At 33.9% G+C, this 14,484-nt stretch overlaps 1 protein-coding gene across 1 annotated transcript in view; it reads right to left on the reverse strand.

Annotated features, from left to right (window-relative positions):
- The window catches only part of VPS13A (vacuolar protein sorting 13 homolog A), a 99,690-nt gene that overhangs the window by 33,178 nt on the left and 52,028 nt on the right, over window positions 1–14,484 (reverse strand). Inside the window, exons 39-50 of the mRNA XM_031056872.1 lie at window positions 14,020–14,252; window positions 12,030–12,122; window positions 11,207–11,563; window positions 10,358–10,459; window positions 8,881–9,039; window positions 8,501–8,762; window positions 7,462–7,622; window positions 6,278–6,381; window positions 4,703–5,000; window positions 3,147–3,542; window positions 2,241–2,345; window positions 1,997–2,143 (exon numbers count right to left, since the gene is read on the reverse strand). Coding sequence (XP_030912732.1) covers window positions 1,997–2,143; window positions 2,241–2,345; window positions 3,147–3,542; window positions 4,703–5,000; window positions 6,278–6,381; window positions 7,462–7,622; window positions 8,501–8,762; window positions 8,881–9,039; window positions 10,358–10,459; window positions 11,207–11,563; window positions 12,030–12,122; window positions 14,020–14,252 — 2,417 coding nt within the window. The remainder of the gene's footprint in view (window positions 1–1,996; window positions 2,144–2,240; window positions 2,346–3,146; window positions 3,543–4,702; window positions 5,001–6,277; window positions 6,382–7,461; window positions 7,623–8,500; window positions 8,763–8,880; window positions 9,040–10,357; window positions 10,460–11,206; window positions 11,564–12,029; window positions 12,123–14,019; window positions 14,253–14,484) is intronic.

Consider the following 14,484-nt stretch of genomic DNA (forward strand, 5'->3'; position numbering starts at 1 on the left):
GGAGAAAGGAGCAAGCCAAAATATGCATTAACATTTCAGTAAACTGCTTCATTTTTTGAAGATCTCTTACCTAATGCAAGAGAGTAATGTGAGAAATACTCCAAAAAATTACAGGCATTAATTTAAAAAATTCTAGACTATCAGAACAGCAGAGCCACCCATCTTAGCAACAGGATCAGATGTAAACTTGCTCCTGGAAATTGTTCTGGATTAAGAACAGAGATAGATCAAAGACAGACCAATAGAGGCTTGATACTACCTACATTTAGGAGAGATGAAATACTGGATATTGGATTAGGCAACTGAATTACAAAAGAACGACCCTAACAGACCAAGTTGTCACAACACGGATTTTTAGAGACTGCCTATCAAAGGGAAAACTATCGACGCAACGCAGAAACAGACTTTGGAAGGAGATACAGATTCTTCTGTTGACTTGTACACCTCAATTTGATAAACTACCATATCTAACCTTTTAGAAGTTTCTAGGAATGATCCTAAGATCACTCTGGATCTTAGTCTTCCCTGGGTACTTTATTACTGAAAGAAGACTAACATTAATCAATATAATTATGAAACACCTAAGTATCACTGACATTTGTGGGACAAACTAGAAAATCCTGTAGGCATACAAATAAAACAGCCAACATGGGAAACCTAGGGATGATATATGCAGAATGTATTTCAACTACCAAAACTACTACCTTTGAGTAGTTTTTGCAGAAATTTCAGAACTTTTTGTAAATATTTTAGCTCATTCTAATAGCAAAGATATATCAGACATAAACCCCAAAACAAGAAGTAATACTATGTGACCATATTTCCTAAGAGTAAGAAATTAGATATGAAGTTGCCCATACTACTACACATACACTATGATGTAGTCATTTCAGACCTTTATCTATAAACTAGAGGAGGAATCATACATGTAAAGAACTAAAAACTATGTAAGGCCAAGCAATAAAGCTCGGTTCAGAGGAACATAAGAATATTAAGAAATAGAACAAACAAATAGGCATATGACAAAAACAGTCCATTGTTGAGTAAGAGCAAAGAAACTTATTTTGAAAATGATAAGCATAATGGGAAGCTGAAGCAACTTCAACATCCAGAGATCTAAACCTTTATGCACACTTAACAAAAATCACAATGGAACAACGTATCAATTTCAGTAACTGAAATAATGCTATTTAAATGGTATGTCTATAATGACTGTATCATTAAAGTGTGTCCAAAGAATGGCAATGGAGCTGCTCAAAGGTCTGGAGCACAAGTCCTAGGAGGAGTGGCTGAGGGAGCTGGGATTGTTCAGTCTGGACAAAAGGAGGCTCAGAGGCCACCTTATCACGCTGTACAACTTGCCTGAAAGGAGGATGTGGGAAAGGAGGAGCTGGTCTCCAAGCATCGGGACCAAACAAAATAGCCTCAGATGGCACCAGAAGACATTTAAAGTGGCTATGAGAAAAAATTTCTCCACTAAAGGGAAAGTCTGGCATTAGAATAGACTGCCCAGGGAAGTGGTGGAATCACTATTATTGGAAGTGTTAAAAAATACGTGGATGTGGTATTTGGGGATTTATTTCTGTGGGATTTGGGGATTTTATTTTTCTCCCCATACCTAAGTGGCTTCATGCATTCCAGGTCAACCAAAATATTCTACCACATACCACTGCTAAACTGAACAGAAGCTCCAGCGCCACTGCAGAGAGATAATACAGTAATAATATGATATAGTAGAGGTCTTTTTCTCATACTATTTACGATACAAGGTGACTGAATAAAAAATTCCAACTACAATGTAAACCAGCTTTACAGTATGTCCTAATCAAACACTGAGAAATGGTAAAGGATACAGATAATTTATTGAAAAGGCATGGTATAGTCAAGCATTGTCATGGAACACTATATATGGCTCACATTTTCCATCAATCAGAGTGTTCAAACAATTTTTTTCCCTTAGCGACACAACTTGGAATAGGTTCCATTATGAGATTACCTGTTGCAAAACAATGGGAATCCACTTTTCCTTGCCCTCTTCAGCTACTTCCAAAGTGTATTTACTTCTATTTGAAATCATAAAAAATGGAGTGAAGGTTACAATTCTGGTAATATTGAAACTGCTATTGTTTATGGTGACACCAACCTGTGAACAGAAAGACATTATTTTAAGTACACTTTTTAAATCCCCCTTTGTATCTCCTGAAAATAATTAATTAATTTGAAAGGTAAAGTTAACTCACTTGATATTCCTTTTTATGACTCTTGCATTTCACAGAACCATGACTTCCAACAGTGTCCAGTGAAAACGGATCAGACAGTTCACTGTCAGTTACCCGAAGCTGCACCTGTGAAGAAGCACCTGAATTAATTTTCAGTTTACAAGTCACTGACAACTTTTAAAATTACATATATAAATTATGTATAAAGATAAATGGAAATACTGGTGTTCGTATTAAAAAAATCAAGATGTAACAACTGCCAGTATCATCTCATACATGTATTTTCTACCATGCTTAGTTATAACCCATGTGGAATAAGCATTGTAAGTATAAGACATTCCAGAGGAAGCAATCAGATAAGGATTCTTTAAAAAACATCATAATTAAAATTTCAAAGGAAAATCAATGCACTCTTGTAATCTCTTTCATATCATTCATCCATCAGTAACACTCATCATTAAAAAACTCAGGAAACTCAAATGGTCAACTTAACCTTAGCATTCTATGTACCCAGAACCAATCTACCAACCACCACTGCAAGTATTAATTTTTCAGGGAGCATTTATTGCTCCTGTACTGCAGCTTTACATTTCCTACACGATTTCTCTGTCTTATTTGGAATAAGAATCTTTATTGATGCAGTTTAAATGTAAAAGGAATTTGTTTTATTTAGAAAACAACTTCTCTGTGAACTTCTTCTTTCGTAGTGAGGATCTCTTCCTTAACAACATCTCTGTTAATGTAAATTTCCTATCTCAAGCATATTTGACTACATGCTTACTTAGAACACTGTTTTTAGACAGAGATATTATAGGTTTCATGCCCTTTACAGAGCACAGGATAGAGTAAATACATTTTAAAGTGTAAAAATGCTTTCATACAACAACATAAGGAGTACAGAACTCTCAGGTTTGCAAAATACAATACCTTGTTATTTTGAAGGAAGTTTTTAGGCTGGAAAGAAAAAAGGAGGGGCTTTTTGTAATCTGGAGGATGCTTGCGGTGAATACCATCCGCTTTGTATTGTAACATTCGACCGGTTTTATTCACCATCCAGTAGGGACTGTGAATTTCTATTACCATCTGCCCAGTTGTGTAGGTCACATGAACAGCAATATCCAGCTCAGTCTTATCCAGCTCTGTGACACACTGAAATGTTGTGAAGCTGATATCAGGCAGATTGCTTTTTATATGGTACTCGCTTCTCCAGTCTTGATCAAGATAGTTAAGCAATTGCAAATCTAGTTTTGTTTGGTCCAAGACTGCGTTATGAATCTGGGCAGAACATCCTTCTTGTAGAGCGTCATATTTGTTCCCATTTCCCTTAGAAAGACAATCAGACACAAACAGACACAAACGTTTACATGAATCACACACAAAATTCGTATCAACTTTTAGTTTTTAGCTAGCTCTAAAAATTAGGATACAAGCTATTTAGGCACAATTTTAAAATACCTTTTGTGCTAATTAACTATGCTACTTTTCTAAACAACTACTTTAAAAACAGTATTTTGCAAAGAGAATCTTAATGCACAGGCATCAATATTCAACATCAAAAAGCACATATGTCATCAAATTCAAACACACAAACATTCTTCCAAGACAAATTTCCTCAACACAGTATTTTCTTCAGTAAATTTAAATTTGTAGAAGACATACAGAGCTTGTTACTTCCACACATTTGGTATAAGCTACAGTCTCCAGTCCTAGTAATTGTTTATTTGTGATGAAGTTTTACTATTATATTCTACTATTTGAGTTGAAATACTAAATATTAAGACCATCTGAAAAAAAATCTGTTTCCCAACTGTATTTCCATTATCCTAAGTGACATCAGTAAGGAGCGGGACACAATTATGCCAGATCTATAGAATAAAACATACAGTGCTGAGGAATCTGTCTACACTGCATGTTTTAGATATTTTACTCAAGCCTGTCTCTCATCTGGCACTGGAAAGAATACCTATTAACTGTCAAAGTGCACCTAATTGTTTAATTTCATCTGGAAACAATTAAGTCTGGTAGTAGGCTGCAATTCAAGCCAAAACCTGGCAAAAAGGCAGGCCTGTGAGGTTTTGTTAATAGCATGCTACTGCTGAAACAGTGACTGCACATAAAATGCTAACACAGGATGATCCACCTGAGGAATTTTTCACGGAAAAAGCTGCACTATTTAATTGGGCTGAAGTTGCACTTGAGCAACTGAGCGACTCTCACAGGGCTCGATTTGTACAGTGTTTTCTTTTGCATATATATCTAAAGTATGGCTTAATAACACCACTTTTCACATTCTCTGATATTTCAATTCTGAAAATACAGACTTTATTAGACTATGTAAGACTTGCCTTTTTTAAGATCTTGCTTAAAAGCAGAACTTGCTTAAAAAATACTCCATCAGAACCCCTATGTTCTAACCTCCATTTAAACCAGCTTTCACATTTTAAGTGGGAAACATCACTAAAATCCAAGCATTATACAATTACCTCTACAGCATAAGTTATTTGGTAAGGAAGAAGATTGCGGAGAAGAACAGAAGGCCATAAATGAACAACATATGGAAAATCCCATTCATCTTCTGCACCTAATGAAGTGGTCAATGCATCTTTTACAGGAACAATATTGATGATAAGTGAGTGGTTAGTTGACTTCACAGATTGGCATTTCCTTTGTAATAAACTGTCAACATTTTTCATAATTTCATCAAAAGAAATTCCTTCACACATATCAAATTCTCCACCCACTCCATTTTCATTGGTTAGTGGTTGCAAACTCAGTATGGATCTGTAAATGAAAACATTTTTAAACATTTAATATGTGACTGAATGTTTCAATTATAAAAAAATACTATGCAATAGGGACATTCTAATATTATTTGTATTTAGGAAGATTTTTAGCAGTAGTTCATTGCCTGCCTCTATCTTGATTAAAGAAGGAATCAAATGATGAACCAGATCCCAAAATTTCATACTATTTTAACAATTGGGGTTTTTTGTTCCATACCTCCACATGCTCCCCTTACAAAGAAAGGGTTCCTGGAGATTCTTAGGAAGAGACTACTGAATTTCCTTACGAGTGCTGCTCTGTTCCTGTTCCAAGCTAAAGGTCTGGATCAACAACTTACTGCTAAAACCGATGTGCAGAAAGTGCCCTTCTTTTCAGTCATATAATGCACCAAGTTAGTTCATGGATTATTTACACCCATAGCTTTTATAAGGCAATGGCTTTAATTTAATACAGCTGCTCCTGAACGAAAGCTTTTTTGTTTTAACACATTTCCTGACTGCCTAGTGGAACTCATCTGTGCAAGGAATCAGAACACCCCTAAATCTTATACAGAAGGTTGGAAATATCAATGAATTAATGAATCTACAGTACAACATAACTCAAGTAATGAAGGAGATACAAAGCTTTCACTATTAAAAATGAGGAGAGTGTTTGGGAGAAAACAGAAGGGAAAAGTCTCTGCAACCACAAAAAAAATCCATCATAGCAAACCTACTTACCTAAAACTTGGTTACAGTTCAGCTAAAATTTATATTCAAACTCATTGCACTTTTGTTATTAGCTTGACTGTGATAATAACATAGCTATGCCATATGCCAAGTTCTTCAAAGATTGATGAGTCTTTTTTTACATCTTTGATAGAGTCTAAGTGTATAGCTTTTAATCTTTTACTTCAGAACCAAAAAATCAAAAGAAGCCTTTTCAGAAAAACAAAAAAGCTGCACTAATCACCAAACATCACCCACTAGGAAGTGGACCATGTGAATTGCAATCACTGTGTTCCAAAACTACATGAGCTCAGATTTTTAAAGTAGCTTAGCTAATTTAACTTATTCATAAAAATGGATTTCAAAATAGTTCCATTTCAACAATGAAATAGCACTCTGTTTAACTCATACTACATGCTCTGAAAAGATCCTACCTAACAATGACAGCACAGTATTATTTCAGTATTAGGTAGCAAGGGTAAACAATTTTTTAGCATAATTGTATAGATACAATAATCAAAAATGTATAAACATATTCTACAATAAGAGAAAAATACAATAAAGTACCTGTAAGAGGAAAAGGGTATGTTGAATTCATTTGCTGGTGAAGCAGTCCCTAAACATCTTCCTTCTTCAAAAACATTTAAAGGGATTGAAAAGTGATTCCTTATCTGTGTAAAATAAAAATCCAGCAACACACATTAGGAAAAACTGTTAAGACAAAGTATTTTGAGCTTAATAAAGCAAGAATGGGAAGTCTTGTTTTTCAGCTTACCCACATACCACTCAAGGTCAGTATTTCAGAAGAACTGTCTCTAAAACACCAAATCTTTTTAGATTACCTGGTACAGTTTAATGCTATATTTTATACATGAAATAGATACATTAACTGCAAAAAGCTCTTCAAGGAGAAACACAAGACTCTGAAAAACTAAAGGTAAGTAAATCCCAACTATATGGTAACTTTCCAAACAGTGGTCTCCTAAAAACATAATAGATACAACGTTCAAAAATCCATACAGTGGAAGTGTAAAGGGAAGTAAGAAGTTTCAGGTTAAATCCTTCATGTCCATTCCAGGGCACTTAGTTATCTTTCTTGCAAGTATTCTTTTTTTTTATTTTAGGGTTAATTTAATGGCATTAATTAGCTCTTAGGAAAAAAATTAGAAAATAATAATAAATTTTATTTTTAATCAAGTCATGAACCATTTTGAGTGAAAAAAAGCAACCAGAATATAACAATAACACTATCTCTACAGAACTGTAATATCTAATTCATCACTGTAGCTATAAACCATATAATGTCTATCAAAAACACTATGCAATCAAAAGACATTTATACTTAAAGGTCTCACTTTTCAACTGACACTGTACTAAATCTGAAAATAACATATCAATGGCACAGGATGAAGAAAATGAAATAACCTGACTGAAGGACAACTTGTGGAACCAAGGTAAAATTAAAAGAGGTTTGACCAGTTCATACAAAACAAATAGTTCAAGGCCAAAATTACAGCCAGTATTAGTTAACATTACTAATTAATTATCCTGATCCAAAGTCTGATTGATGTCTACCTGCATCCAATCCATCTGTCACTTGAAAATGGTTTTTATTCTTGAAAAATCAAACACAAAGCAAAGCTACATGGACCATTCAGGGAAGTTTTAAAGTATGTTTTTTCAATGTTTATTTAAAGACTATAGGATTACTTTCATTCATTAAAAAATTAAATGGATGGATATATAATGACCTGAATAGGGGAACGTATAGTTATTATCTTGCTTCCTTCAACAGTGTCAATTTGACTGACGATGGACCTTTCAACACCTGATTCCTCGTGTCTCACTTTGTAAATGCATCGACCCACTTTAGTCAATGGAATCTTTTCCACAGCAGAATGATTATGCGGACCTAGAATTTACAAGAAGAGACATGAAATGCTCAAAAGGAGCATAAAGAAAGAGTTGAACGACAACAATGTGTATTCAATACAATTTTCTGTGACATTCAACCTAAAGAATAAAAAAACCACCTGCCTGAATGAAACAGTACAATCAGCACTCTTAATATGCTGTCCTTGCAGTGTTACTAAGGAAACAGCAAAGATTCTTTTCTTGCCACAAGGAAAAGAGTAAATGAGCCCATCACTCAAATATTTAAGTGGGTTTTGCTACTGCAAATAAAATTAGTGCCTCACAGGAAATGTTTACAAGATGTAATAGCTTATTAACAAGGTATAGGTATTATATTGTAAAAACAATTCATCATGTGGTCAAGCTTGAGAAATTGCCAATTGCTACAATAAATCAATTTAAATTTTAAACAAATACACCATTAAAAATAGCTGAATTTTAATTTTAGCTTTAGCTATGTTTGTTTAAAATTATTTAAAACAGTCTTTTTCAAAAAACACCCATCTTAAGAGTAACTTTCATAAACACATATATATACAGAACTCAATTTTAAAACAAAAATTATTTTCAGCAGCTGAATCCTGCAATAACATATAAATGCAAACAAATATCTGACTCAAGAAATATTATTACATAAATAATTCATCACAGCAGAAAACCTATGCTGCAAAAATTAAGAAGTATGATGATACATATAACTTTAAGGTGTAAAGGCTAAAGCAGGATTTCAAATACTGCCATGCATCTAGAATTCCAAGAGACACATGCTCCTTTCATGTTATGTTGTCCTCCAAAATTTATTGACCTGTACAAGACACTGTATTAAGGGTGATAAACATTTACAAAAATAGAAAATGTATGAACTTTGGAACTTACATATCTGAATGTAAAATCTCTTGCTACTTAGTGTTGTCATTGCTGTGAACTGGTCACTCTCATTTCTACTTCTGACAAAATCCATATTTAAACTCTCTTTGTCTTCTAAATGAAATATTTTTGATCCAAATTTAACATTAAGGACACTAAAGGAATCACTAGGCGAGACCGTGATGGGAACTCCTAAAGAATTTATTATTACAAATGGTGCTCGTTCTTTTTTGAAGATGTCTGAAGTTTGACTGGCTGCTTCAGCAAATGCCTAGAAAGCAAAGAATCAATACAAAACATAAACATACCGATTAAGACTTCACCAAGATGATCTCTGCAAGTATTCATCTAGCAATTCTAACACCACATAGTTAAGAAATATTTCTTACCGTGCCCAAGTTACTCAACATTTGCAGTCCTAACTTGGACAGTGTAATGTTGAGCTGGTCTTTTGAGGAAACATTTATTACTGTTTTATATTCTGGAACTTTGTAGTTCTCTTCTTCTTCATCATCTGATTCAAACAGTGCTTTTTTAGCCTTCTTCATCTGAAAGGAGATGTTTAAAGAATTCTTATCTGACCACTCATTCTGTAGAAGAAAGTTTCACCTCAAGACTCTCTATGTCTCCCTTTCCCATTTCTATGTCCTGCCACAGTTTTCCTTTTTGTTGTTTATGTTTATGTTTTTATTCTCAAATAAAATCAAAGAGGGAGAGAAGACAAGAGACAAATTATATATTCAGGAAGTCAATGAAATTCAAGTAAGAGTAACGAAATTTATGATTAGTCCAAAGTAAAGAAAATACATGCTAACTACTAACATATCCAGTAAATACTGATAAAATTCATCTTAACCTCTTGAGCAACAGTGTGTAAAATGTTACACATAATTGCCTTCCTACTGTTAACACAGTCTGCAAATTTAGTCTTTTTGTATTTCCATAAATCAAATACCTATTTGTTTTCATTTGATTGAAAGAAATAATAAAAAGACCTGATGGAATACATTTCTCTAGCCTTCAACACTTCTGGAAATTATGTATTTCCAAATGTTTTATTTCATATCAGGGTGAGGTGAGAAGACATGAGCTTTAACTCACTATCTTCTACCTCTTTCCTATATTATGTCTTGTAACTTCCTGGAAAATTGTCGGGGGTATTTCTAATAGCAGTTTTGTAACTGCAGTATCTCAGTCCATAGTCTTTATCCTTCTAAGGCTATCACTGTAGAAAGTTTTTGATAATGACAGTCCTAGGAACAGGGTAGATCTTCAGTTCTGAGCAACCTCTCAGGTTAAAAATACTTGAACAATTTTGAAAAATTCAGGAAACAATGAAATTAAACAGTTAAGATGGAAGGAGGAAAATAAAAGGTACTTCCCATCCTTTGATAAAGGTTTATCTAGTTTAAGACCAGAATCTTTAATGTTTCCATGGAAGATGAAAAATAGGTGGTAAGAACACTACTCCCACAGTACTCTTTGTGCTAATCAACACCTATCAGTTTTTCCAATACAATTTTGCTATACTACTACTGTGGAACAACAGCAGTGGCCTGTCTTTTCAAAATCACTGAACGCATCATTAGCATATGGTCTAACAGGACAAACTGATATAAAGTTGTTATGATTACCTCATGCAACTAGAATAAAATTTTGCCACTTGAAAAACAATATTCAACAGATCTGAGTGTCTGGATCTTTCCTCGTATAAGAAGTGGTTTCATTTACTATTCGGGAAAAAACCCTCAATAACCAACAAGGAACAAAATTGTTAGATTAGTCTCAGAAATGAAAGGTGGAGAGGATTTGGTTTTTTTTAATGTATCATAATGCGATATCTGAGCTCAGCTTTGTAAACTATACCTTGATTTCAAGAGTCCATGGCTTGAATAAGTCAGTCTTCTCAACTTCTAGTGGTTCAAGTAAAGGTTCCCACACGCCAAATGTCTCATTAAAATAATGTACCTATCAAAATCCAGAAAGTAGTTAGGAATTTATATAAAACTTAAATAAAAAATTCTGATTTACAGTATATTAATTATTTTGGTAATCTAAAGATTCATAATCAGATTGCACTTTCAGCTGCTACATTAAGAGGAAACAAATGCATTAGAAAAATGAATGAGGCAGCTAAGTTTCTACTGCAAAGTCCTGGTTTCAAATAAGTTATAAAAATTGTGCCACTTAAAATACAATTTTGGCTTAAATGGTAGCTGCACTGGAATTCAAAAACACTACAAATAAGGAAGACTCTACCTACAACAATCACTGAATTTTGTTACTCATTTCCAAATATGAGTCCATTTGGATGTTTTATGAACAAAACTGTTTTATAGAAACAACACATTATATATTCTACTGTAACATTAACTGAAGATTATTAGAGGCTTTTAGCCAGCTGCCATTCCAACACTTAACACTGATGCAACAGGTCTTGAAGAACTTGCAAAGAGTGTAAATGTGAGGCTGCATAACACCAATTACTGTGCCATTAATGAACATTACATCTAAAGCATTAGATTTTCATTTTAATCTAGCTATCTTAACCCCTCATTCCCATCATGCTCCCACAACACATATTTGCAGGAGTTTAGTCATCAAATATATATGGGTTATTTTTCTTTTATTGTCTAAATAACTTGTAAGTAAGATTTAGACAATAAGGTTTAGCATCCTAGGAAAACTTCTGTTTCTTTATGTAGGATTCCTCACCTCTAGCTCAAGACGAGAATGTAGGTTGATTAGAGTACTCCAGTTCTTGACTTCTCCAACAAATGAGGACTTGGCTAAAAGCATTGGCACTGTTCTGTGCCCAACCCCAGCTTCAAGTGTTATAAAAACAGATTCTATATTAAGTTTCAATGACTCCCCTGTGGGAACCAGTTCAGTGTTAGGATTTTTATCTTCATTTTCATTAGTCTCTTCAAGAAACCACATTTTCAGATTTTTTATATCTTTCTTATTCCACAAGTCAGGAGGAATTTGACTAATCTCTTCTTTCGTTGTTTCTGTAGTTTGGTAAAGGGCTGATGTAATAGTAATTACTGTGTTTATGATTATTGGTGAAACCTACAAATAAGAAATTGGAATAACTGGAAATGAGAATCTAATACAGAAATAGCTAGATTCAGACACAAAAGTATAATAAGTATGTTACAATAACAAAACACTTCCATTTTCTACAGGACTCTCATTCAAATATACTTCCCTTCCACAAGCAATAGTTCAATCTTTTCACATTTGCTATCACTGCCTTATTTCCAGATGGAAGCTTTCTAAACTATTTCATTCAATGATTTATCTGAACACTTCAAAACTTATCTCTGCACACCAGGCATTTTATAAAACACAAATTCAAAACTGAAGCACAGAGACACAGTTGTTTATTTTCAATTTTATTCATTTTGACATGCTCAACAGGTAGGTGACCTAATGAAATACAGGAACAATTCCCCACTTCAGTCATTCCTGAAGCAATTTCATAGCCTGCTGAATGTGAAGTAGAAAACTAAAAACATAATACAAGTCTACTTACTTCTATTGTTAGAGATTTAATGGTTAGATCAGCTGTCTGTGGATTAGTACCTGACTGTTTCATTTCAAAGAAGAAGTCACAAGGTTGCAATACCTATACAATAAAGTAAAAACATATGTCATATAGAGAGAAAAATATTTTTAGAAACTTACTTTGAAATCATACACATAAAGAATAAAGTTTTTTATGTTAATGAAAGGTTTTCTTTCTTTTTACTAAAAGAAAACTTACCCATATTTGGTTCTTCAAAATTAAGAGAAATCTGAACATTAGTAACATGATGAAAGAAAAAACAAGTATCCAGAAGCATCACCTCAGCTATTCTCAATCATTAAAGTCTGAAATGTCAACTACAGTAAAATACATTACACTTCAGTAACTCCATTCTTAGGGTAAAGTCTGCTGATACCTTCAATGCACTGCACCATCAGGTCTCTGACTTTTGAGGAAAACCAGTTTTTCAGTTGCAATGCAGCAATGACACAGTTACAGTTTTCCTGAATAACAATGTAGGCGTTTGAATCACAATCACCCAGTTCCAACTTTGTTTTGCAATCCCTGAACGTTTTCACTTGCCGAAGTTTACCAAATTTGAGGTATGCTATAAACAAAACCAGTGCAGTGTTATTAATAGAGGACTCAGAGGTAATTAGACTATACTGACACTGTGCAGATAGGAAAATTTGCCCTCAAATCCCCATCTGTCAGTCTTTCAAAAACTAGTATACTTTCCCAGAGTAAAATTAGATTGTTTATAGAAAAGCCTGGCTTCAGAGGTTTGCTTACACACGTTTTCAAAAGGAGCAGTTATGCTCCTACCTGCAGGTAATATGAGGGTTTTTTTGGTGTTTTTTTTGACTCTTTTCAAGAACTTTCTGAATCTTTCAAGGAGGGTATTAAGCACTGAAACTAGTGTCCTCTGAAGTATTTTTCACTATCTACAACACAAGCATCCTGTCAGATTCAGGTCTTTTTCCCTGTTTCTACAGTCTGACATAAGAGATTCCATCAGAAGATATTCCCGTAAGAGGGAAAATTTGGTGTCCAATAGCCTTCTACAAAGAAAGTAACATTTATGCCACATTTGCCGGCAACTAAACCAGAAGTCAAACGATTTTGCATTGTGGCTGTCAATGCTAGTGCATCACTTTCTAAATTACTAGATAAACATTTTAGTGGAATTAAAGACTGTGTAAACACAAGGAGTAAACTGAGGTGCTATGATTCCACCTGAAACTGAGATGAAAAGGAAGCCCCAGTCCTTTCTGCTTACAGCTTTGGTCTTTCTTACATCACTCCGTAAGTAAGCAGGCATTAACAGAGAGCTGAGAAGTTTTGTTCTTCAAAATTCATCTGTGGTCTGAGAACCTGAGTAACTGTTGTATATACAGCCAATTTGAATTTTTTCTTTAATGCAATGATATCATCACAGAGTTAACTGTGAGGAACAGTCTGCTGTAGAGGTAGGAAAGCTGTAAGAAGCTCCAGGAGTCAGTGCGACTTTCACCTGGTCAGTAACTAATAAGTCTGATTCTGTTGCCAAATATAAATAGGCAGCTTTACTATAACAGATCTATAGACCTAAACATAAAGGAATTTATGAACAGCATACAGTAAGTAGATGATTTCTGAATATGCACTCCCCCTTTTTTTTTTCTTGTGAACTGTTATTGTCTTATACAGGTATTTAATACAAAGTTTTAGACTGATAGCACTCCAAATTACTCCTTGGGGCTCTGCATTGTAGCTTGTCATACAAAGCAAAACACAATGCCTGAGATCAAGATGATGCTTTAGGCATATCGGACAAAAGAGAATAAAATCAACAAAATGTTAGCCACAAAATTTTACTCATACTGTAAATCTATACTACTATATTGTAGTATACATTTTAATGATGAACATTGCAGAAGTTATCTGCATTTTAGTTACACAGCACCTTTCAAGCTACATGGCACCTTTTAAATACATGGAATGGCTGCAAACTCACCGTAGTAATGCTCCCTTTCCTTTCTTCTGGAAGAAATGGGCATGCTTTCATCTGTATTTCTCTAACAGCAGCTGTCATGTTGTACCTTTCAGGGCTATTTTTAATGAAGATCTCACACTGTGTTGTAACTACCAATGCAGGAGCGTCGCTTCTTGTTAAATCAGCCACAAACACAATCTCTGGATTTTTAACAACAATGTTCATTTCCATTGTCGAAACAGGCTGCACAGATGCTTCAGAAATATAAATAACATTAGTTTAATTGTTCGAAGATTAACTCTCAATTATTTTCTTGTTGATTTATTAATAATTATTAATAAATAATTATTAATAGAAATAATTATTAATAAAATTAATTTTATCATTAATAACAATAATTACAACAATTATTTAATTCTTGTAACTTATAGGGAGACACTGACTATTCAGGGGTAAGACCTAGCATGACTAGTGTTAGCAAATCTG

The sequence above is a fragment of the Geospiza fortis genome, unplaced genomic scaffold (assembly GCF_000277835.1).
Source record: "Geospiza fortis unplaced genomic scaffold, GeoFor_1.0 scaffold12, whole genome shotgun sequence".
Classification (NCBI taxonomy): Eukaryota; Metazoa; Chordata; class Aves; order Passeriformes; family Thraupidae; genus Geospiza; species Geospiza fortis.